The following is a 24,612-nucleotide window of genomic DNA, read 5'->3' as shown; positions in this document are numbered from 1 at the left end:
GGAGGGACGGGTTTGTCTGTGTGTGTGCCTGCGTGCACACTTGTGTGTCTCTCTGTGTGAGAGTGGTGAGACCAGTAACAAAATGGAGTCCCTCTCATCTCTGTGTGAGAGTGGTGAGACCAGTAACAAAATGGAGTCCCTCTCTTGTCTCTGTTATCTCCTAGTGCTGCAGTATAAAGCTCTGAAGGGCTTGGTTCTGATCTAGCCTGAGGGTACATTCACCTTCAAAGGGCACATCATGCACTGTATACATAAACACTGCTCACCCTAGCTCGGGCTCTCGCTTCCTTCCGTACACACACACACTTGGCTGGCTGTATGCAGCAGAGTCAAACTCAGCGAGACAGGAATAGCAGCGTGCAGCATTTTGGAGTGTGTGCTGGAGCTAAAAATAGCACGGGGGAAGGCAGGGGCTCTCCCTGACTGGCTGTGTCCCCACAGCTCCTGCTAAATTTGGATGCTGCCTGATAAAAATAGCCCAGACAGCAAGGAGGAGAGAGGGAGGATGGGGAAGAGGAGGATAGGGGAGGACGCGCTCCTGCACTGACTCCCCACATATCACTGCTCCCTTCACAGTAACATGTTTATTTCAAGCTCCCACTTTCTAATGTCTAATCTAACCTCAGAGCCCCAGAGGAAAGTAGGGGCTGCTTCACTGTGCAGGTGTGTGTGTGTGTGTGTTTACATGTGGCTGTGCGTGTGTGTGTGTGTGTGTGTGTGTGCGTGCGTGCGTGCGTGCGTGCGTGCGTGTGCACGTGCATGAGATTGCATACATACAGTACCAGTCAAAAGTTTGGACACATCTAGTCATTCCAGGGTTTTTCTTTATTTGTACTATTTTCTGAATTGTAGAATAATAGTGAAGACATCAAAACTATGAAATAACACAAATAGAATCATGTAGTAACCAAAATATATTTTATATTTGAGATTATTCAAAGTAGCCACCCTTTGCCTTGATGACAGCTTTGCACACTCTTGGCATTCTCTCAACCAGCTTCATGATGGTCACCTGGAATGCATTTCAATTAACAGGTGTGCCTTGTTAAAAGTTAATTTGTGGAATTTCTTTCCTTCTTAATGCGTTTGAGCCAATCAGTTCTGTTGTGACAAGGTAGGGGTCGTATTCAGAAGATAGTATGGTATTTTACCAAATAGGGCTCTGGCAAGAACAGCTCAAATAAGCAAAAAGAAACAACAGTCCATCATTACTTTAAGACATGAATGTCAGTCAATATGGAACATTTCAAAACTTTGAAAGTTTCTTCAAGTGCAGTTGCAAAAACCATCCAGCGCTATGATGAAACTGTCTCTCATGAGGACCGCCACAGGAAAGGAAGACCCAGAGTTACCTCTGCTGTGTTATGATGAAACTGTCTCTCATGAGGACCGCCACAGGAAAGGTAGACCCAGAGTTACCTCTGCTGTGTTATGATGAAACTGTCTCTCATGAGGACCGCCACAGGAAAGGAAGACCCAGAGTTACCTCTGCTGCAGAGGATACGTTCATTAGAGTTACCAGCCTCAGAAATTGCAGCCCAAATAAATGCTTCACAGAGTTCAAGTAACAGACACATCTCAACATCATACTTTCAGAGGAGACTGTGTGAATCAATCCTTTTTATTTAACCTTTATTTAACCAGGTGGCCAGTTGAGGACAAGTTCTCATATACAACTGAGACCTGGCCAAGATAAAGCAAAGCAGTGCAACAAAAACAACACAGAGTTACATATGTGAGATAGAAAAATGTACGGTCGAATTGCTGCAAAGAAACCACCACTAAAAGGACACCAATAAGAAGAGACTTGCTTTGGCCAATAAACACAAGCAATGGACATTAGACCGGTGGAAATCTGTCCTTTGGTCTGATGAGTCTAAAAATTTTATTTTTGGCTCCAACCGCCGTGTCTTTGTGAGACATAGAGTAGGTGACCGAATCTTCTCTGCATGTGTGGTTCCACCGTGAAGCATGGAGGAGGTGGTGTGATGGTGCTTTGCTCGTGACAGTCAGTGATTTATTTATAATTAAAGGCACACTTAACCAGCATGGCTACCACAGCATTCTGCAGCGATACACCATCACATCGGGCTTGCGCTTAGTGGGACTATCATTTGTTTTTCAATAGGACAATGACGTAAACACTCCTCCAGGCTGTGTAAGGGCTATTTGACCAAGAAGGAGAGAGATGGAGTGCTGCATCAGATGACCTGGCCTCCACAATCACCCAACCTCAACCCAATTGAGTTGGTTTGGGATGAGTTGGACCGCAGAGTGAACGAAAAGCAGCCAACAAGTACTCAGCATATGTGGGAACTCATTAAAGACCGTTGGAAAAGCATTCCAGGTGAAGCAGGTTGAGAGAATGCCAAGAGTGTGCAAAGCTGTCATCAAGGCAAAGGGTGGTAACTTTGAAGAATCTCAAATAGAAAATACATTTCACATGTTCAACAATTTTTTTGTTACTACATGATTCCATATGTGTTATTTCATAGTTTTGATGTCTTAAAATTAAGAAAAACTTTTGAATGAGTAGGTTTGTCCAAACTTTTGAATTGTACTGTACATCAATAATGCAGCCAGGGGTGTGGACAGTTGTCCAAATGTGCTTCTTAGATCAAATCAAAATCAAATCAAATGTATTTATATAGCCCTTCGTACATCAGCTGATATCTCAAAGTGCTGTACAGAAACCCAGCCTAAAATCCCAAACAGCAAGCAATGCAGGTGTAGAAGCACGGTGGCTAGGAAAAACTCCCTAGAAAGGCCAAAACCTAGGAAGAAACCTAGCGAGGAACCAGGCTATGTGGGGTGGCCAGTCCTCTTCTGGCTGAGCCGGGTGGAGATTATAACCGAACATGGCCAAGATGTTCAAATGTTCATAAATGACCAGCATGGTCAAATAATAATAATCACAGTAGTTGTGGAGGGTGCAGCAAGTCAGCACCTCAGGAGTAAATAGACACAGATTTGACTGTGTATTATGTATTTAAAACCCAGCACAGGGAGTGGAGAACAGAACAGAAAGACAAACCAGAAACAACAACATCCTTCAGTGACGCCCTTCTTATTCTCATCAAACAATTACTGCAGAAACACCACCTCACAGTCTGAACACTGATAGTCTACCAGAATATGATGTGCACTTTGCCCCTCTTTAGATTAGGGGGTAGTGCTGGAGGGAGGAGGGTTTGGGAAAATAGCTTTTTTTTATAACAGCAATAAATATATTCCCTCCCCACTGTCTCTGCCGATTCACTTACTTCTGACTGACAGTCTTATGACACAGGAGCTGGAGGGAACACTAACACAATGTTCTGGGTCTCATGACACAGGAGCTGGAGGGAACACTAACACAATGTTCTGAGAACACCAGTCAGCCCTGTTCACACTGTAGTGCACGTGTAGACACACAAACACACACACGCACAAACACACATGTATGCTTCCACTTCAGCATGCTTTGCAGCCATGGACGTATAGATTACACCCCCACACAGTGAGGCAGCCCCTGCTTGCCTCTTGGGCTCTGAGCTAATATTAGGAAGTGGGAACTAAACATAGACATGCTACTGTGAAGGGGGAGACAGACTGATATGAGGAGAGTGGGGGAGGATAGGAGGGGGGGAAAGAGTGCTGATCAGAGAGAGAGAGGGAGAAAAGAGAGGGGGGAGGTTAGAGAGAGAGAGGAGAGAGAGAGGAGAGAGAGAGAGAGAAAAGAGAGAGGGAGAAAAGAGAGAGAGAGGGAGAAAAGAGAGAGAGGGGGAGGAGAGAGAGAGAGAGAGAGAGAGAGAGGGAGAAAAGAGAGAGAGAGAGGGAGAAGAGAGAGAGAGAGGGATGAGAGAGAGAGGGAGAAAAAAGAGAGAGAGAGGGAGGAGAGAGAGAGGGGGAGAAGAGAGAGAGAGAGGGAGGAGAGAGAGAGAGGGAGAAAAGAGAGAGAGAGAGAGAGGGAGGAGCGAGAGAGATGGAGAAAAGAGAGAGAGAGAGAGGGAGGAGAGAGAAGAGAGAGAGAGAGGAGAGAGAGGGAGAAGAGAGAGGGAGGAGAGAGAGAGAGAGAGAGAGAGAGAGAGAGAGGAGAGAAGAGAGAGAGAGAGGGGGAGGAGAGAGAGAGAGGGAGAAAAGAGAGAGAGAGAGAGGAGGGAGAGAGAGAGGGAGAAAAGAGAGAGAGAGGGAGGAGAGAGAGAGAGAGAGAGGGAGGAGAGAGAGAGAGGGAGAAAAGAGAGGGAGGAGAGAGAGAGAGAGAGAGAGAGAGAGAGAGAAGAAGAGAGGGGAGAGAGAGAGAGGGGAGAGAGAGAGAGAGAGAGAGAGAGGGAGAAGAGAGAGAGGGGGAGAGGAGAGAGAGAGAGAGGGAGAGAGAGAAGAGAGGGGGAGAAGAGAGAGAGAGAGGAGAGAGAGAGAGGGGTGGGAGAAGAAAGAGAGAGAGAGGAGAGAGAGAGGGAGAAGAGAGAGAGAGGGGGAGGAGAGAGAGAGAGGGGAGAAGAGAGAGAGAGGGGGAGAAGAGAGAGAGAGAGAGAGAGAGAGAGGGAGAGAGGGAGAAGAGAGAGAGGGAGAAGAGAGAGAGAGAGAGAGAGGAGAGAGGGAGGAGAGAGAGAGAGGAGGAGAGAGAGAGAGGGAGGAGAGAGAGAGAGAGAGAGAGAGAGAGAGAGAGAGAGAGAGAGAGACGTGTACATATCCTCAGTGAAAACAATGTACTGAGCAAATGTCAAATTGGCTGTTTAACAAATTACCATACTACAGACCACAACTTCACCCTTTACACTAAATGACAAACAAACAAGATGGCCCTTTTCCACAGGGCCGTGGGGTGAGACAGGGATGCAGCTTAAACCCCACCCTCTTCTACATATCAACAAATTGGCAAGGGCACTAGCACAGTCTGCAGCACCTGGCCTCACCCTACTAGAATCTGAAGTCAAATGTCTACTGATGATCTGGTGCTTCTGTCCCCAACCAAGGAGGGCATACAACAGCACCTAGATCTTCTGCACAGACCTGGGCCCTGACAGTAAATCTCAGTAAGACCAAAATAATGGTGTTCCAAAAAAGGTTCAGTTGACAGGACCACAAATACAAATTCCATCTAGACACTGTTGCCCTAGAGCACACAAAAAACTATACATACCTTGGCCTAAACATCAGTGCCACAGGTAACTTCCACAAAGCTGTGAACAATCTGAGAGACAAGACAAGAATGGCATTCTATGCCATCAAAAGGAACATAAAATTCGACATACCAATTAGGATCTGGATAAAATTACTTGAAACGGTTATAGAACCCATTGCCCTTTATGGTATAGAGGTATTGGGTTCGCTCATGAACCAATAATTCACTAAATGGAACAAACACCAAATTGAGAGACTGCATGCAAAATTCTGCAAAAATATCCTCTGTGTACAACGTAAAACACCAAATAATGCTGCAGAGCAGAATTAGGCCGATATCCGCTAATTATCAAGATCCAGAAAGGAGCCATTAAATTCTACAACCACCTAAAAGAAAGCGATTCCCAAACCTTCCATAACAAAGCCATCACCTACAGAGAGATGAACCTGGAGAAGAGTCCCCTAAGCAAGCTGGTCCTGGGGTTCTCTTCACAAACACAACCCACACTGAGCGCCAGGACAGCAACACAATCATGAGAAAACAAAAAGATAATTCTTCCAATGTGTCAAATAATTAACAAAAAAAACAGAACAAACTAGAATGCTATTTGGCCCTAAACAGAGAGTACACAGTGGCAGAATACCTGACCACTGTGACTGACCCACAATTAAGGAAAGCTTTGACTATGTACAGACTCGGTGAGCATACGGCTATGTGCTCACTGCCCACAAAATGAGGTGGAAACTGAGCTGCACTTCCTAACCTCCTGCCAAATGTATGACCATATTAGAGATACATATTTCCCTCAGATTACACAGATCCACAAAGAATTTGAAAACAAACCTGATTTTGATAAACTCCCATATCTACTGGGTGAAATTCCACAGTGTGACATCACAGCAGCAAGATTTGTGACCTGTTGTCACGAGAAAAGTGCAACCAGTGAAAAACAAACACCATTGTAAATACAACCCGTATTTATGCTTATTTATTTTATCTTCTGTACTTTAAGTCATTTGCAAATGTCTCTATTATTTTGGAACTTGTGTGAGTGTAATATTTACTGTTTGTCACTTTTGTTTATCCATTTCACTTGCTTTGGCAATGTAAACATGTTTCATATGCCAATAAAGCTCCTTGAATTGAATTGAGAGAGAATAAAGCCCCTTGAATTGAATTGAGAGAGAATAAAGCCCCTTGAATTGAATTGAGAGAGAATAAAGCCCCTTGAATTGAATTGAGAGAGAATAAAGCCCCTTGAATTGAATTGAGAGAGAATAAAGCCCCTTGAATTGAATTGAGAGAAAATAAAGCCCTTGAATTCTTTTGAATTTAATTTGTTGTAATGTGAAATTGTAAATGGTTTGTGTCATGTTGATCAATGGGTTTCCCCTGGTTAAATAAAGGTTAAATTAATAAAACAATAAGAGTCTTTGATCAAAGTGAAAGCAGAGAGAAGAGTAGAAAACAGAGAAGAGAAAGGGGTCTGGGCTTGTCCACATGGTGAAATATCACACCCATTCATTATCTCATTTACTGAAGAGGCCTATGGACATGTGTTATGGTTTCATTATCTCATTTCCTGAAGAGGCCTATGGACATGTGTTATGGATTCATTATCTCATTTACTGAAGAGGCCTATGGACATGTGTTATGGTTTCATTATCTCATTTACTGAAGAGGCCTATGGACATGTGTTATGGTTTCATTATCTCATTTACTGAAGAGGCCTATGGACATGTGTTATGGTTTCAGGTACAAACTCTCTGTTTAGATAGTGGATGAGATATACCTTCACACACACGACTGGCATCACCTGGCATCTGTAAGGTCAGAACAATTAAACACAGCCTCGCCCTCCCTCCCCTCCCCCCTTTAGTAATGTGTTGTAGCAGGTGTTCCCTGTGGTCTAAGACCAGTAGATTTAGCTTGTCCTTTCAACACAACGCCTTCTCATGTAATCTCATAGCCCACTAATTCCTGCTTTGTTTGGCTCCTCGGCTTTTAGAAGTAATGTTTGTCTCTGAGGACATTGTTGTATTATTCATTTGACGTTGGGTGAGAGGGGTAGGGGGGCTGGGTGAGAGGGGTAGGGGAGGGCTGGGTGAGAGGGGTAGGGGGCTGGGTGAGAGGGGTAGGGGGGCTGGGTGAGAGGGGTAGGGGAGGGCTGGGTGAGAGGGGTAGGGGAGGGCTGGGTGAGGATGGTAGTGGAGGGCTGGGTGAGAGAGGGGAGGGCTGGGTGAGAGGGGTAGGGGAGGGCTGGGTAAGAGGGGTAGGGGAGGGCTGGGTGAGGATGGTAGTGGAGGGCTGGGTGAGAGGGGTAGGGGAGGGCTGGGTAAGAGGGGTCTGGGTGAGAGGGGTAGGGGTGGGCTGGGTGAGAGGGGTAGGGGAGGGCTGGGTGAGAGGGGTAGGGGAGGGCTGGGTGAGAGGGGTAGGGGAGGGCTGGGTGAGAGGGGTAGGGGTGGGCTGGGTGAGAGGGGTAGGGGAGGGCTGGGTAAGAGGGGTAGGGGAGGGCTGGGTGAGAGGGGTAGGGGGGCTGGGTGAGAGGGGTAGGGGTGGGCTGGGTGAGAGGGGTAGGGGAGGGCTGGGTGAGAGGGGTAGGGGTGGACTGGGTGAGAGGGGTAGGGGAGGGCTGGGTGAGAGGGGTAGGGGAGGGCTGGGTGAGAGGGGTAGGGGAGGGCTGTGTGAGAGGGGTAGGGGTGGGCTGGGTGAGAAGGGTAGGGGGGCTGGGTGAGAAGGGTAGGGGGGCTGGGTGAGAGCGGTAGGGGGGCTGGGTGAGAGGGGTAGGGGGGCTGGGTGAGAGGGTTAGGGGAGGGCTGGGTGAGAGGGGGAGGGCTGGGTGAGAGGGGTAGGGGAGGGCTGGGTGAGGATGGTAGTGGAGGGCTGGGTGAGAGGGGTAGGGGAGGGCTGTGTGAGAGGGGTAGGGGTGGGCTGGGTGAGAGGGGTAGGGGAGGGCTGTGTGAGAGGGGTAGGGGTGGGCTGGGTGAGAGGGGTAGGGGAGGGCTGTGTGAGAGGGGTAGGGGTGGGCTGGGTGAGAGGGGTAGGGGAGGGCTGTGTGAGAGGGGTAGGGGTGGGGCTGGGTGAGAAGGGTAGGGGGGCTGGGTGAGAGGGGGTAGGGGGCTGGGTGAGAGGGGTAGGGGAGGGCTGGGTGAGGATGGTAGTGGAGGGCTGGGTGAGAGGGGTAGGGGAGGGCTGTGTAATGGGGTGGGGCTGGGTGAGAGGGGTAGGGGAGGGCTGTGTGAGAGGGGTAGGGGTGGGCTGGGTGAGAGGGGTAGGGGAGGGCTGTGTGAGAGTGGTAGGGGAGGGCTGGGTGAGAGGGGTAGGGGAGGGCTGTGTGAGAGGGGTAGGGGTAGGGGTGGGCTGGGTGAGAAGGGTAGGGGGGGCTGGGTGAGAGGGGTAGGGGGCTGGGTGAGAGGGGTAGGGGAGGGCTGGGTGAGAGGGGTAGGGGAGGGCTGGGTGAGAGAGGTAGGGGAGGGCTGGGTGAGAGGGGTAAGGGCTGGGTGAGATGGGTAGGGGAGGGCTGGGTGAGGATGGTAGGGGAGGGCTGGGTGAGGATGGTAGTGGAGGGCTAGGTGAGAGGGTTAGGGGAGGGCTGGGTGAGAGGGGTAGGGGAGGGCTGGGTGAGATGGGTAGGGGGAGGGCAGGGTGAGAGGGGTAGGGGAGGGCTGGGTGAGAGGGGGTAGGGGAGGGCTGGGTGAGATGGGTAGTGAGAGCGGTAGGGGGCTGGGTGAGAGGGGTAGGGGAGGGCTAGGTGAGAGGGTTATGGGTGAGAGGGGTAGGGGAGGGCTGGGTGAGATGGGTAGGGGAGGGCAGGGTGAGAGGGGTAGGGGAGGGCTGGGTGAGATGGGTAGGGGAGGGCAGGGTGAGAGCGGTAGGGGGCTGGGTGAGAGGGGTAGGGGCTGGGTGAGAGGGTTAGGGGAGGGCTGGGTGAGAGGGTTAGGGGAGGGCTGGGTGAGAGGGGTAGGGAGGGCTGGGTGAGATGGGTAGGGGAGGGCAGGGTGAGAGGGGTAGGGGGGCTGGGTGAGAGGGGTAGGGGGGGCTGGGTGAGAGGGTTAGGGGAGGGCTGGGTGAGAGGGTTAGGGGAGGGCTGGGTGAGAGGGGTAGGGGAGGGCTGGGTGAGATGGGTAGGGGAGGGCAGGGTGAGAGGGGTAGGGGGGCTGGGTGAGGATGGTAGTGGAGGGCTGGGTGAGAGGGGTAGGGGGCTGGGTGAGAGGGGTAGGGGGGCTGGGTGAGAGGGTTAGGGGAGGGCTGGGTGAGAGGGGTAGGGGGGGCTGGGTGAGAGGGGTAGGGGAGGGCTGGGTGAGAGGGGTAGGGGAGGGCTGGGGGGTGAGAGGGTGAGAGGGGCTGGGTGAGAGGGGTAGGGGGCTGGGTGGGAGGGGTAGGGGGCTGGGTGAGAGGGGTAGGGGCAGGGATGGATGAGAGGGGTAGAGGAGGGCTGGGTGAGAGGGGTAGGGGCAGGGATGGATGAGAGGGTTGGGGGCAGGGATGGATGAGAGGGGTAGAGGAGGGCTGGGTGAGAGGGGTAGGGGCAGGGATGGATGAGAGGGGTAGGGGCAGGGATGGATGAGAGGGGTAGGGCAGGGATGGATGAGAGGGGTAGGGGCAGGGATGGATGAGAGGAGTAGGGGCAGGGATGGATGAGAGGGGTAGGGGCAGGGATGGATGAGAGGGGTGGGGGCAGGGATGGATGAGAGGGGTGGGGGCAGGGATGAATGAGAGGGGTGGGGGCAGGGATGAATGAGAGGGGTGGGGGCAGGGATGGATGAGAGGGGTGGGGGCAGGGATGGATGAGAGGGGTGGGGGCAGGGATGGATGAGAGGGGTGGGGGCAGGGATGAATGAGAGGGGTAGCGGCAGGGATGGATGAGAGGGGTGGGGGCAGGGATGGATGAGAGGGTTGGGGGCAGGGATGAATGAGAGGGGTGGGGGCAGGGATGGATGAGAGGGGTGGGGGCAGGGATGGATGAGAGGGGTGGGGGCAGGGATGAATGAGAGGGGTGGGGGCAGGATGGATGAGAGGGGTAGGGGCAGGGATGGATGAGAGGGGTAGGGGCAGGGATGGATGAGAGGGGTGGGGCAGGGATGAATGAGAGGGGTGGGGGCAGGGATGTATGAGAGGGGTGGGGGCAGGGATGGATGGAAGTGTGTGTGTGAGGAATGGATATCAAACTCATAGAGAGAAGCTGGGACTAGAGTGGTACAAGTCTACCTCCCACTGGTACTGTGGTGTTACTGCACCTACTCGAGGCGACTGTGGTCTTCTTGTGTTGTGGATCATTATCATTCCCCACTCAAACTTGCCTCTAGCCTGGTCTGAAAAAACGCATCTAGCCCCTTCCCCTTTTCCTAAAGCCTTTTCCTAAAGCCTTTTCCTAAAGCCTTTTCCTAAAGCCTCTTCCTAAAGCCTCTTCCTAAAGCCTATTCCTAAAGCCTAACTCTGGAGAAAAAGCTGAAGGAATTAGATATTATATAGTTTACACCTATCTGATGCTTTCGTATAGTTGAATGTACCTTTATCACGTCTCTCTCTCCCCTCCCTCCCTCTTGGTTGCTCTCCCCCTCCCATTCCCTCACTCCCTCTTGGTTGCTCTCCCCCTCCCATTCCTCACTCCCTCTTGGTTGCTCTCCCCCTCCCATTCCCTCACTCCCTCTTGGTTGCTCTCCCCTCCCATTCCCTCACTCCCTCTTGGTTGCTCTCCCCTCCCATTCCCTCACTCCTCTTGGTTGCTCTCCCCCTCCCATTCCCTCCCTCCCTCTTGGTTGCTCTCCCCCTCCCATTCCCTCCCTCCCTCTTGGTTGCTCTCCCCTCCCATTCCCTCACTCCCTCTTGGTTGCTCTCCCCCTCCCATTCCCTCACTCCCTCTTGGTTGCTCTCCCCCTCCCATTCCCTCACTCCCTCTTGGTTGCTCTCCCCCTCCCATTCCCTCACTCCCTCTTGGTTGCTCTCCCCCTCCCATTCCCTCACTCTCTCTTGCTCTCTCTCTCTCTCCCCATTTATCTCTCTACAGGTGGACTGGGAGAGTAATGGAAGTTTGGTGAAGAAGCTGTCTTCCATTAAGGAAGATGAGGAGGGTGATGAAGAGCAGAGCTCTGTGTCGCGTGCCCCTCGTTCCCCTCGACGTCTGACCAGGGTTCTCAACTCGCCCCTGCGTTCGCCCCTGCTGCACCCTCGACCCTTCCGCCCCCCCTCAGAACACTCCCGCCCCCCCACTCTGCAGATACCTGTGGTCAGCTTCAGCAGTGCGCCACTGGAGCTTAGTCCAAGGTAGGGAAAACACAGACTCAGTCATTCTACACACACACACACACACACAAATTACGCATGCATGCACACAAAGTTTTGCAACCAATGGGTCGTTCCGTGTAAATTTACATTTTTCACCAATATTGAATTTTAAAATCCTGTTATATTAAATGAAGTGCCCTTTAATATAGACCACATGGAGAATACAATCAAATCAGATTTGTTTTGTTTTATGAATGAAGGCTTGCTAAAGTGCTAAAATTCTGCATTTTGTCATTTCCCTCCGTCAACCCTGTTTCACTTCTAGGATGATTTCAACCCACTTAATCAAAAAATATCTCCAACATCATTGTAAAGTCCTAGTTAGTCTGTTGCTTTGACAAAGTCAGGTCTGAAGACGATTTATTTCATGTGATTAATGTCCCTCATTTTAAAGTCAACCCTGTTACATGAACTGAACTCGGTTTAAATGGTGAAACTATTCCTTTTTTTTACTCAAAATAAAAATGGAAGATCTAATAGTCAAATCATAGTGTAAAAGCAGGTGAGCTGGTTCTACTTTTTTTTGTAAAATTTCTGGTATTTTGTGGAAAACTGAGCGCGACGGAGTATAACACATCAACGCCATTACTCATAAATAGACAGGCGAGAAATGTTTTAGCAATTACATTTTTGGGGTGAAGCTTGCAGTCAATTTACACTCCCTGTTCCACATAACAAGCTTCTATTCCCTCTGTAACAAGAGGATTTATGGCTGATTTAAGATTAAATCGTCAACCATGTTACAGTCAACCCTGATACGGTCAACCCTGCACTTAATATAGTATTGTTTTTATTTAACATCTTGAGATGGGAAATTCCGTTTTTTATGAAGTTGAAAATGTTTTCTTTATGATAGAATGTTAAAATGAGGTAAAATCAAGTGTTTGTTGTTGTTGCGAGTTACACTCAAAAGGCACTGAATTGGTGGAACAGGTAGAGTAGAGAGGAGGAGAAATGGAAATGGGAGAGTAAAAGGGCTGAGGAAGCAGGGCTTGAATTGATGGAGCTCAACTTCCTCCACAACAATGTTGGTGTGTTTATTCATCTTTATTCTCTCTCTCTCTCTCTCTCTCTCTCTCTCTCTCTCTCTCTCTCTCTCTCTCTCTCTCTCTCTCTCTCTCTCTCTCTTTCTAGGTTTGTGGATGGTATTGAGACAGAGAGCAGTGTGAACTCCTCCCAGAAGTTTGAGTTTAGCTCCAGGCTGGTACACAGTGGTCAACCATCCCCAGGACTAGGTAATACAACGTTTTGTAGCGATTCCTATGTTGTTGATGTAAAGAATATTTGTTGGTCCATGATGTGTAATGAGGAGCAACCAGACGCTGCACTTGACACATTTATGAAATTGCTTATCCCAGTTACTAATAAGCAACCATTAAGAAAATGAGTGAAGAGGAATTGAAAAACGGTGTGGTTGAGAGGGATGAGGCAAAATAAATGGCAATACATACTGCAAATTGAGAAATCATCGACTAAACTGAATTAAAAGAAGGAGAAACTACTCTATGAAACAAAGACAAATGACATAAGGAATGATAGTAAAAAGCCAGACTACGGTTTGCAACTGCACATGGGGTCAAAGATCATACTTTTTGGAGAAATGTCCTCTGGTCTGATGAAACAAAAATAGAACTGTTTGGCCATAATGACCATCATTATGTTTGGAGGAAAAAGGGGGAGGCTTACAAGCCGAAGAACTCCATCCCAACTGTGAAGCACGGGTCTGGCAGCATCATGGCGTGGGGGTGCTTTGCTGCAGGAGGGACTGGTGCACTTCACAAAATAAATTACATCATGAGGCAGGAAAATGATGTAGATATATTGAAGCAACATCTCAAAACATCAGTCAGGAAGTTAAAGCTTGGTCGCAAATGGGTCTTCCAAATGGACAATGACCCCAAGCATACTTCCAAAGTTGTGGCAAAATGGCTTAAGGACAACAAAGTCAAAGTATTGCAGTGGCCATCACAAAGCCCTGACCTCAATCCTATAGAACATTTGTGGGCAGAACTGAAAAAGCGTGTGCGAGCAAGGAGGCCGACAAACCTGACTCAGTTACACCAGCTCTGTCAGGAGGAATGGGCCACAATTCACCCAAATTATTGTGGGAAGCTTGTGGAAGGCTACCTGAAACGTTTGACCCAAGTTAAACAATTTAAAGGCAATGCTACCAAATACTAATGGACTGTATGTGAACTTCTGACCCACTGGGAATGTGATGAAAGAAATAAAAGTGGTGATCCTAACTGACCTAAAACAGGGTAATTTTTTCCTGGATTAAATGCCAGGAATTGTGAAAAACTGAGTTTAAATGTCTTTGGCTAAGGTGTATGTAAACTTCCAACGTCAACTGTATGCGGATGACTCAACACTATACATGTCAGCTACCACAGTGACTGAAATGACTCACCACTATACACGTCAGCTACCACAGTGACTGAAATGACTCACCACTATACAAGTCAGCTACCACAGTGACTGAAATGACTCAACACTATACACGTCAGCTACCACAGCGACTGAAATGACTCACCACTATACACGTCAGCTACCACAGCGACTGAAATGACTCACCACTATACACGCTACCACAGTGACTGAAATGACTACCACAGTGACTGAAATGACTCAACACTATACACGTCAGCTACCACAGTGACTGAAATGACTCACCACTATACACGTCAGCTACCACAGTGACTGAAATGACTCACCACTATACACGTCAGCTACCACAGCGACTGAAATGACTCACCACTATACACGTCAGCTACCACAGCGACTGAAATGACTCACCACTATACACGTCAGCTACCACAGTGACTGAAATGACTCAACACTATACACGTCAGCTACCACAGTGACTGAAATGACTCACCACTATACACGTCAGCTACCACAGTGACTGAAATGACTCAACACTATACACGTCAGCTACCACAGTGACTGAAATGACTCAACACTATACACGTCAGCTACCACAGCGACTGAAATGACTCACCACTATACACGTCAGCTACCACAGCGACTGAAATGACTCACCACTATACACGTCAGCTACCACAGAGACTGAAATGACTCAACACTTAGAGCTGCAGTTAGTTTCAGAGTGGGTGGCAAGGAATAAGTTAGTCCTAAATATTTCAAAAACTAAAAGCATTGTATTTGGGATAAATCATTCACTAAACCCTGAACCTCAACTAAATCTTGAAATTAGTAATGTGGTAATTGAGCAAGTTGAGGAGACTAAATTGCTTGGAGTAAACCTGTAAACTACTGTTAAGTGTCATGGTCAAAACATATTGATACAACAGTAGCTAGGATCGGGAGAAGTCTGTCCCAAATAAAGTGCAGATCTACCTTCTTAACAGCACTAGTTTTGTCGAACATGGACCACAGTTCAGTCGTGTGGTCATGTGCCACAAAGAGGAACTTAGAAAATTGCAATTGGCTGAGAACAGGGCAGCACGGCTGGCCCTTGTATGTACAGAGAGCTAACAATAATATGCATGTCAATCTCTCTGGGCTCAAAGTGGAGGAGAGATTGACTTCACCACTACTTGTATTTGTGAGAGGTATTGACATGTTGAATGCACCAAGCTGTCTGTTTGAACTACTGGCACACAGCTCAAACACCCATGCATACCCTACAAGACGGGGGTGGGGTAGCCTAGTGGTTAGAGCGTTGGACTAGTAACTGGAAGGTTGCAAGTTCAAACCCCCGAGCTGACAAGGTACAAATCTGTCGTTCTGCCCCTGAACAGGCAGTTAACCCACTGTTCCTAGGCCGTCATTGAAAATAAGAATGTGTTCTTAACTGACTTGCCTAGTTAATTAAAAATACATTTTTTTTTTAAATGTCACCAGAGGTCTCGTCACAGTCTCCAAGTCCAGAACAGACTATGGGAGGCGCACAGTACGACATAGAGCCATGACTACATGGAACTCTATTCCACATCAAGTACCTCATGCAAGCAGTAAAACAGATAAAAATACTGGAACAGAGGAGGACTGTGAAGCAACACAAACAGGCACAGACGCATGATAACATACACACACGTACAAATAGATTTTGTCTTGTATATATGTGGTAATAGAGTAGTTCCCTGAGGGCACACACTTGATATGTTGTGACATCTGTTGTGACTGTATTGTAATGTATTTAAAATGCCTTAATTTAGCTGGACTACAATAAGAGTAGCTGCTGCCTTGGCAGGAACTAATGGGGAGCCATAATAAATACAAATACAATCTTCTCCCCACTAGTCTGTTGCTGCTCTCACTATCCAACATATTTTAACAAGGAACTTACATCTGTGTGTGTGTGTGTGTGTGTGTGTGTGTGTGTGTGTGTGTGTGTGTGTGTGTGTGTGTGTGTGTGTGTGTGTGTGTGTGTGTGTGTGTGTGTGTGTGTGTGTGTGTGTGTGTGTGTGTGTGTGTGTGTAGGGATCCTGGAGCAGTCAGATATCAAGCAGAGTGTTTCTAAGCTGAGTGACGAGGTGAGAGGTTGTAGTTAGGTATCCTAGAATCCATGAATCTTACAACATAAACACACAGTAACATAACACGTAAAACACCTAACTCTCAAGTGTCTGTCCGTCTTGTTCACAGATGAGCACCCTCTCCCAGCAAGTCTCTCATCTCAGCCAGGAGCTAAAGGAAATGACCCGCCTGCTCCGGCCCCTCCTTCTTGTGGCGCCTCAGCCAATCCTAACAGCCATAACGCCCAGCCTGACTCCACCCCCCAGCAGTGCCAACAAACCTTCCTCCAACACACCTCTGGTGGTCCCACCTCCAACCCTGCCCTGCTCCCCGTCGCCCCACCCCCAACGAACGCAGTCCTGCTCACTATTGGACATGGACAGTGCTGACACGGGGAACGTGGGCTTGCCAAGTTGCCTCCTCCCAACCCCCCCTCCACAGAGGCCTCCAGCCCAGACCCAGTTTCCAATCTCCCCAGAGAGAAGTTCTAAGGACTTACCCCACTCCAACCCCCCTTCCCCTGGGACAGAAGACATGAGGGGGTCACCCCACCTCTCCAACCACACCACCTCTAGCAACAGTTTCCTTCCCTCTGCCCAGGACAGATGTACCCTAGCCTCTGGCACCATGTCCCCCTCCCTCTCTTTCTCCTTGTCCCTCTCCTCCTCCCCCTCCTGCTCTCCCTGCCAGGGTCCTCATCACTCACGATCTGGTAGCCACAGCAGGGGCCTGCTCCCCCCGCCCCCCTCCCAGGACAACACGCCCCCGCCTTCCTCCCATTGCTCCGCTCCTCCGTCACTCAGCTCCTCACCTGGAGACCATAAGCTGAAGTTGGTCTTCCCCTCTTCCTACTCCACTCCCCTCATCCCTCCCCTCCCCTCTCCTTACCCCTCGACCCTCTCCCTGGGCCCGTTCTCCCTGGACTCTCTGAGGGGGGAGACGCAGGGGGGCACCAGGCTGGAGGCAGGACACCTGGCGCTGGAGATGCAGGAGAGGGGAGGAGAGAGGGGGGAGAGGCGCTCCCAGATGATGGAGCACATCAGCTACATGGACGAGGAAGGGCCAGCTCTGTGACAGAGAGGCAGATGACATGCAAGAAGAAACAGCAGAGACAGAATGAAGAGAAGAGAGTACGTAGCCCGCTCGTCTAGAATGCAACGTTGAACCTGTGAGACAGACAGGCAGACAGAGATCAAAATGACTATAGGTGGAAACCAATAGCATCACTGAAAAATACCCCACCAGGACAGTAGCAAGACACCAGTTCTAACAGTACTCTGATCAGGCACTGTGGTCAACTTAAAGCAACACATCCTCCTCAGTCTATGGACTTCATGATGTCATAAGTGAAATGTGCATCCCTACTCCTCTTCTGGCCAAATGTTCCCAACCAACCACAGCTTCATGACATCACATACAGTACATAGGACTGGGAATGTAAACTCTAGTTCAACCTCTGTTGTGTGGTTTCCAAATTATACTAACATCTATTGCTTGAATATCAACCACGGCTGACTTCAAATGAGGAGTTCATTTAACTTCAACTTAATGTTTCTTCAGAGTTTCTCTGCTACTTGTTATATGGCAGTGATTTGTTACATACATCTCCACAAAGAACACACACACTTGCACTGTGGTCTTACATTATGTGACATCCTATAAGTCTCAATCCAGCCTACACACACAATCAGTTCTCTCCCTCCAACAAGTGGCCATATTCAACACAAGACAATCAGTGAACTTACAAAACACATGGAACCAATCAAAACATGAAGACAACACCGCAGTAGGTCTGGATGTAGAAGGGAGGGAGCCGGTGTGCCACAGAGGCCAGGTTTAGGTTTAAGAAGCCATGCATACGGGTGGATGAGTGGAATATACAGTAGGTCTATGAGTGACAACCAGACTGTACAGTGAATGAGTTCCCACATCAACTCCAGCTTTAGGCATCCAGCCATTCGTGCCTTCTCCTTGGAACACACACACTGCTAGTCGTATACATCATATCATCCACACCTGGTGATTCTGTTGTGATTTACCGTTGACCATTAAGCCATTGACCATTACGAACGCCTCACTTTTATTTTGAAAGTCATTTATTTTATGTAGAATGTGTGTTAAAATCTCCTGTTGGATTCAATGTTCTGGCCTTTTTTCGTCCATCGCTAGTTCAACCAGAGACATCTCAGCGTCATATCAAAGCCCACACGCACCAACACAAGCACACCAGTGGAGGCTGCTAAGGGGAGGATGGCTCATAATGGCTGGAATGGCATAAATGGAATAAAACACCTTTTATACCGTTCCATTCCATTCACTCCATTCCATCCATTAAACTCCATTCAGGCCATTATTATGAGCCGTCCTCGCGTCAGCAGCCTCCACTGAAGCACGCACGGACACACACACACACACACACGGACACGGACACACACACACACACACGGACACACGCACGGACACACACACGGACACACACACACGCACGGACACACACGGACACACACGGACACGCACGGACACACACGGACACACACGCACGGACACGCACGGACACACACACACACACACACACGGACACGCATGCAGGGACACACACACACACACACACGGACACGCACGGACACACACACACACGGACACACACACACACACACGCACACACACGGACACACACACACACACACGGACACACACACACACAGACACACACACACGGACACGCACGGACACACACACACACACACGCACGACACACACACACACGACACACACACACGGACACGGACACACACACACACGGACACACACACGGACACGGACACACACACACACGGACACGCACGGACACACACGACACGCACACACACGGACACGCACGGACACACACACACACACACGGACACGCACGGACACACACACACGGACACGCACGGACACACACACACACACACACACGGACACACGGACACGCACGGACACGGACACACACACACACACACACGGACACGCACGGACACACACGCACACACACACACACACACACACGGACACGCACGGACACACGGACACGCACACACACACACACATGGACACGGACACACACGCACACACACACGCGCGTGCACACACACATGGACACGCACGGACACACACACACACATGGACACGCACGGACACACACACGGACACGCACACACACACACGGACACACTCACATGGACACGCACGGACACACACGGACACGCACACACACACACATGGACACGCACGCGCACACACACATGGACACGCACGCGCGCACACACACACACGCACGCGCACACACGCGCGCACAAACACACACGCACACACATGCGCGCACACACGGACACGCACACACACACAGACACGCACACACACACACACACGCACACACACACGCGCGCACACACACACACACACATACACCTGCCAAGTCCGCAGCATCATCTGCATCCCATGTTTAAGTGTCAACCTCTGGATGACACAGGTTTATCCTAGAAAGACACAAGGCTCAGACATTGCTGAAGTGGTCAGAGGACTAATTGTATTAGCATTGTCTGGTGCTCTGTGTACTAGGTGCACTAGAGTTGTTTTTGGGGGGCACAGTCAGATTGAGATACTGGTTTCTATTTTCTGTAACGGGCTGAGGATGAGGCTGAAGATGAGAATGAGACTGAGGATGAGGATAAGGGCTGGGGATGAGGATGAGGATAAGGGGATGAGGCTGAGACTGGGATGAGATTGGGGATGAGGCTGAGGATGAGGATGAGGCTGGGGATGAGGCTGGGGATGAGGCTGAGGATAAGGCTGGGGATGAGGCTGGGGATGAGGCTGGGGATGAGGCTGGGGATGAGGCTGGGGATGAGGCTGGGGATAAGGCTGGGGATGAGGCTGGGGATGAGGCTGATGAGACTGAGGATGAGGCTGGGGATGAGGATGAGGCTGGGGATGAGGCTGGGGATAAGGCTGGGGATGAGGCTGGGGATAAGGCTGAGACTGAGGATGAGGCTGAGGATGAGGCTGGGGATGAGGCTGAGGATGAGGCTGGGGATGAGGCTGGGGATGAGGCTGAGGATGAGGCTGGGGATGAGACTGAGGCTGAGGATGAGATTGAGGATGAGGCTGAGGATAAGGATGAGGCTGGGGATGCGTGGAGATGTGTTGGAGGAGTGGCAGACAAAGGGGGTCAGGGGTCAAGATGTTAATGCTTGTCACAGCTAACTGCATGAGGAATGTGCTTGTTTCAGAACGAGGGGAGAGGGGGGTGGGCTTACTGTGCTGCCAGAGGTTTGGACAGGCTTAAGATGTATTTTATTAACTCTTACCAACTTTACCAGAAACACGATACAACAATAAACAAAGTGTTGTTTTATAAGATCCACGCTTCTGTAATGTTTTGTACCCAACTCTTTGTCTGTGATGTTTCAGTGGTGTCACATCCCAATTCCAAGTTGATTGAATCAACCAGGGTAATAAATACCCTTGTAACCAGTGAACCAACTGATGCACACGTTCAGCTGTCACACCTGGGACTCGTTTTTCACCTGCCCCATATTGATAAACAACTTTGCTGTTCCTCCACCTTGTCCAAGGACAAAAAAGACAGTGCTCACTGACCAAGTCCATCTTTCAGGTCTGCATATATTTCAAAATGGTAAGATTCATTCTATCAGAGCTTCAGTAAGGTTTGAAACGTCAGGGAGAAGAAAAGTTTAGACGATTCTGAGGGGAACAAACCAAACGGCTAAAAGTAAAGAACATTTAACATTTTATCCTGTTATGGGTCCATCTTAGAGCCTCCTAAAGGTAACAGACTACAGAGTGTCAGAGTCACCCACTGACACTATAGTGACCCTCTACGGGCCGGTTCAGAGTCAACCACTGACACTATAGTGACCCTCTACGGGCCGGTTCAGAGTCACCCACTGACACTATAGTGACCCTCTACAGGCCGGTTCAGAGTCACCCACTGACACAATAGTGACCCTCTACAGGCCGGTTCAGAGTCACCCACTGACACTATAGTAACCCTCTACGGGCCGGTTCAGAGTCACCCACTGACACTATAGTGACCCTCTACGGGCCGGTTCAGAGTCACCCACTGACACTATAGTGACCCTCTACGGGCCGGTTTCCCCAGATACAGGTTAAGCCTAATCCTAGACTAAGAATGATGCTCAATGGTGATTCACCATCGAAAGTGCTTTTTAGTCCAGGACTAAGATTAATCTGGGTCCAGTCCATCTACTACCATTATGGGGTGCGGCAGGCAGCCTAGTGGTTAGAGCGTTGGGCCAGTAACCGAAAGGTTGCTGGATCAAATCCCCGAGCTGACAAGGTAAAACTGTCGTTCTGCCCGTGAAAGGCAAGGCTGTTCCTAGGCTGTAATAAGAATTTGTAATAAGAATTTGTTCTTAACTGACTTGTCTAGTTAAATAAAAGGTTTAAAACATTTTTTTTATATTTTATTGACCACAGGATCCTCCCATTGTTGCTCTGTTCACACCATAGCAACACACACCCTACTTCCTGTAGGAACCAGGATCAGAAACAGGAAGAAAACAAAGAGATGAAAAATCCCAAAAATATATTTATATATATTTACGAGGTATGTATGCACACAAAAAAAGAAACCACCACACATTTCAAAATTAACAGTCTTTTTTACCCAAACGTGTCCTCTCGTGACATAAAGCCATTCAAATAATAATAATATCAATAATTAATAATTAGCTAAATTAAAGCAAGAGGAAGTGATGCTCCCACAACCCTGCCCTCTCCGTCAGAACCTTTAGTCCGTCAGAACCTTTAGTCCAGCTCTGTGACGTCTTTCTGTCCATCTCCATAACGAGTCCAAAAGCACCAAGGCCTCCTGGCCACAAGGTGGCGTTGTGCTGCAATGGCTGGCTGCTGTGCTGCACATTACTAATCCTTTCTTCCTTCACATCAAGTCCAAGAAACAAAAACAAAATCTTCACCTCTTTGCATAAAAAAATTATTATAATAATGAAACCTACCCCCAGTTGGTGAGCAGCAAGCACTTGTTTCCCCATCCAACCGAGTCTTAAAGTCTCCGGCTGGGATGGAGGTCAGTATTGGAGTGATGAGGTGGAAGGGGACTCTGCCTCGGCAGCTCAAAAGGTGTCTTTGTGCAACCAAACAAAAACGGAAGATTAAAGTGAAGGAGATCAGAACAAAACAATGGCAGCAAGGAGGCAGGTCTCCTCCTGGCAGGCGGTTGGTTTGTTAGTTTTGTTGTTAGGGGAAACAACATCTGAGACTGCCCCCGTGGGGTCACGCCAGATAATGCTGCATCGCTGTTTTCGCCCTGAGAGAGACAGAGAGAGTCAGTACACTATCCTATAACATAATGAGCGCGCACGTGTGTGTGTGTGTGTGTGTGTGTGTGTGTGTGTGTCACACCTTTCACAGAGGTTGGGGTCTAAGGCCTGGGTGAGTTTGTGCAGAATGTCTACAAAGCCCAACTCCCTCAGCTTGTCCTGACGCTCCTGGCAGCCTGAGAACAGAGACACCAACGTAGGAAGGTTAGAGGGGATGATGTTGGACCCGGAGGCAGAGACCAAGTCCAACAGTAAAGCATTAAACATTACATAACAACGGAGCTTGTGGAATGTTGAGTGGAATCACAGATGAAAACCAGGGATGTAGTGGAGCGTAAATACATTAGTGTATGTTACAGACCGTGCTTCATCTGCACTGCGGTTCAGATTTGTATTAACTTGATGCACAATCTTTACCACTACATCCACAAGAACCACTAGCCCTTTCCTAGCTAACCCCCAGGTAGCCCCCCCCCCCCCCGCCCCCCAGCATGTAACAACCTGTCATGGCATCAGCCTCGCTGCCCTCCTCATTCCTGCTCAGGTTGGAGATACAGAATGTTGCTGCCAGCTGGAGCTTCGCATTAGAGTGACCCTGAGAGGACACCACAGAGAACTGTTCTCAGTATTTGGTTTAGATGTGTCAATCATATACAATACCAGTCAAGTTGACACACCTACTCATTCAAGGATTTTTCTTAATTTAAAAAAAAATTATTATCCACATCATAGAATAGTGAAGACATCAAAATTATGAAATAACACGTGTAGTACCCCAAAAAAAGTGTTAAACAAATCACAATATATTTGAGATTCTTCAAAGGAGACACCCTTTGCCTTGATGACAGCTTTGCAGCACTCTTGGCATTCTCTCAACCAGCTTCATGAGGCAGTCACCTGGAATGCATTTCAATTAACAGGTGTGCACTCTTAGAAGTTAATTTGTGGAACAATCAGTAGTGTTGTGACAAGGTAGGGGGGTATACAGAAGATAGCCCTATTTGGTAAAAGACCAAGTCCATATTATGGCATGAACAGCTCAAATAAGCAAAGAGAAACGACAGTCCATCATTACTTTAAGACATGAGGGTCAGTTAATCCTTAAAATGTCAAGAACTTAAGTTTCTTCAAGTGCAGGCCTTCATGGTCGAATTGCTGCAAAGAAATCGCTACTAAAGGACACCAATAAGAAGAGACTTGCTTGGGCCAAAAAACACGAGCAATGGACATTAGACCGGTGGAAATCTGTCCTTTGGTCTGATGAGTCCAAATTTGAGATTTTTGGTTCCAACCGCTGTGTCTTTGTGAGACGCAGAGTAGGTGAACGGATGTGTGGTTCCCACCGTGAAGCATGGAGGTGGTGTGATGGGGCTTTGGGGTGACACCCTCATGATTTATTTAGAATTCAAGGCACAATTAACCAGCATGGCTACCACAGCATTCTGTAGCGAGACGCCACCGCATCTGGTTAGTGCTTAATGGGACTATCATTTGTTTTTCAACAGAACAATGACCCAACACACCTCCAGGCTGTGTAAAGGCTATTTGACCAAGAAGGACAGCAATGGACTGCTGCATCAGATGATCTGGCTTCCACAATCACCTGTCCTCAACCCAATTGAGATGGTTGGGATGAGTTGGACCGCAGAGTGAAGGAAAAGCAGCCAAAAGTGCTCAGCATATGTGGGAACTCCTTCAAGACTGTTGGAAAAGCATTCCTGGTGGTGCTGGGTGAGATAATGCCAAGAGTGTGTCATTAAGGCAAAGGCTGGCTACTTTGAAGAATCTCAAATCTAAAATATATTTTGATTAGTTTAACACTTTTTTGGTTACTACATGATTCCATATGTGTTATTTCATAGTTTTGATGTCTTCACTTATTCGACATTGTAGAAAATAGCAAAGATCAAGAATAACTCTTGAATGAGTAGGTGTGTCCAAATGTTTGACTGGTACTGTATGTAAAGAGAGACGGTGAAACTCGTTCTAAATAAACATTACCCCACGTGGATACAAATATCAAGGTTGGCAACAGAGAGTTCAGTGAACTTGAGAACAAACCTATATTTTACTAGTATTGCTACAGTGGATCATGGAGGGAAGAGACTCTACCATGTAATATTTGATTTTCTGGAGGATGTCGTCATTGGTCATGATGAGTTCCTTGGCTGTGTTGCCATCGGCAATATTGGCTAGGATGCAGAGTGTCTGAAATATAGAGAGCAGTTCAAGGTTGTGTTCCCCTGCCCAGGCGTAGCTGACGCATGCCAGATCACCACCTGGATAGGCATTTTACATACCAGCTAACCACATCATGTTACAGCAATCTGCTGATAGCAATCTGTTACGCAATCATTGGTTGATGCATGCAATGTC

General features: G+C 48.7%; 2 protein-coding genes across 2 annotated transcripts in view; one reads left to right on the top strand and one right to left on the bottom strand.

The window, feature by feature from the left end:
- Positions 1–18,595, top strand: part of LOC135547625 (potassium voltage-gated channel subfamily H member 3-like) — a 194,934-nt gene extending 176,339 nt beyond the window's left edge. Inside the window, exons 13-16 of the mRNA XM_064976793.1 lie at positions 11,112–11,368; positions 12,524–12,624; positions 15,836–15,888; positions 16,001–18,595. Coding sequence (XP_064832865.1) covers positions 11,112–11,368; positions 12,524–12,624; positions 15,836–15,888; positions 16,001–16,945 — 1,356 coding nt within the window. The 3' untranslated portion in view covers positions 16,946–18,595. The remainder of the gene's footprint in view (positions 1–11,111; positions 11,369–12,523; positions 12,625–15,835; positions 15,889–16,000) is intronic.
- Positions 18,596–21,472: 2,877 nt separating this feature from the next.
- LOC135547626 (armadillo repeat-containing protein 8-like) overlaps positions 21,473–24,612 on the bottom strand; it is a 24,850-nt gene continuing 21,710 nt past the window's right edge. The window contains exons 20-23 of the mRNA XM_064976794.1: positions 24,349–24,444; positions 22,738–22,831; positions 22,319–22,412; positions 21,473–22,223 (exon numbers count right to left, since the gene is read on the bottom strand). Coding sequence (XP_064832866.1) covers positions 22,190–22,223; positions 22,319–22,412; positions 22,738–22,831; positions 24,349–24,444 — 318 coding nt within the window. The 3' untranslated portion in view covers positions 21,473–22,189. The remainder of the gene's footprint in view (positions 22,224–22,318; positions 22,413–22,737; positions 22,832–24,348; positions 24,445–24,612) is intronic.

Source organism: Oncorhynchus masou, chromosome 10 (genome assembly GCF_036934945.1).
Source record: "Oncorhynchus masou masou isolate Uvic2021 chromosome 10, UVic_Omas_1.1, whole genome shotgun sequence".
Classification (NCBI taxonomy): domain Eukaryota; kingdom Metazoa; phylum Chordata; class Actinopteri; order Salmoniformes; family Salmonidae; genus Oncorhynchus; species Oncorhynchus masou.
The sequence above is the reverse complement of the archived record's forward strand: the minus strand, read 5'-3'. Positions and strand labels throughout refer to the sequence as shown.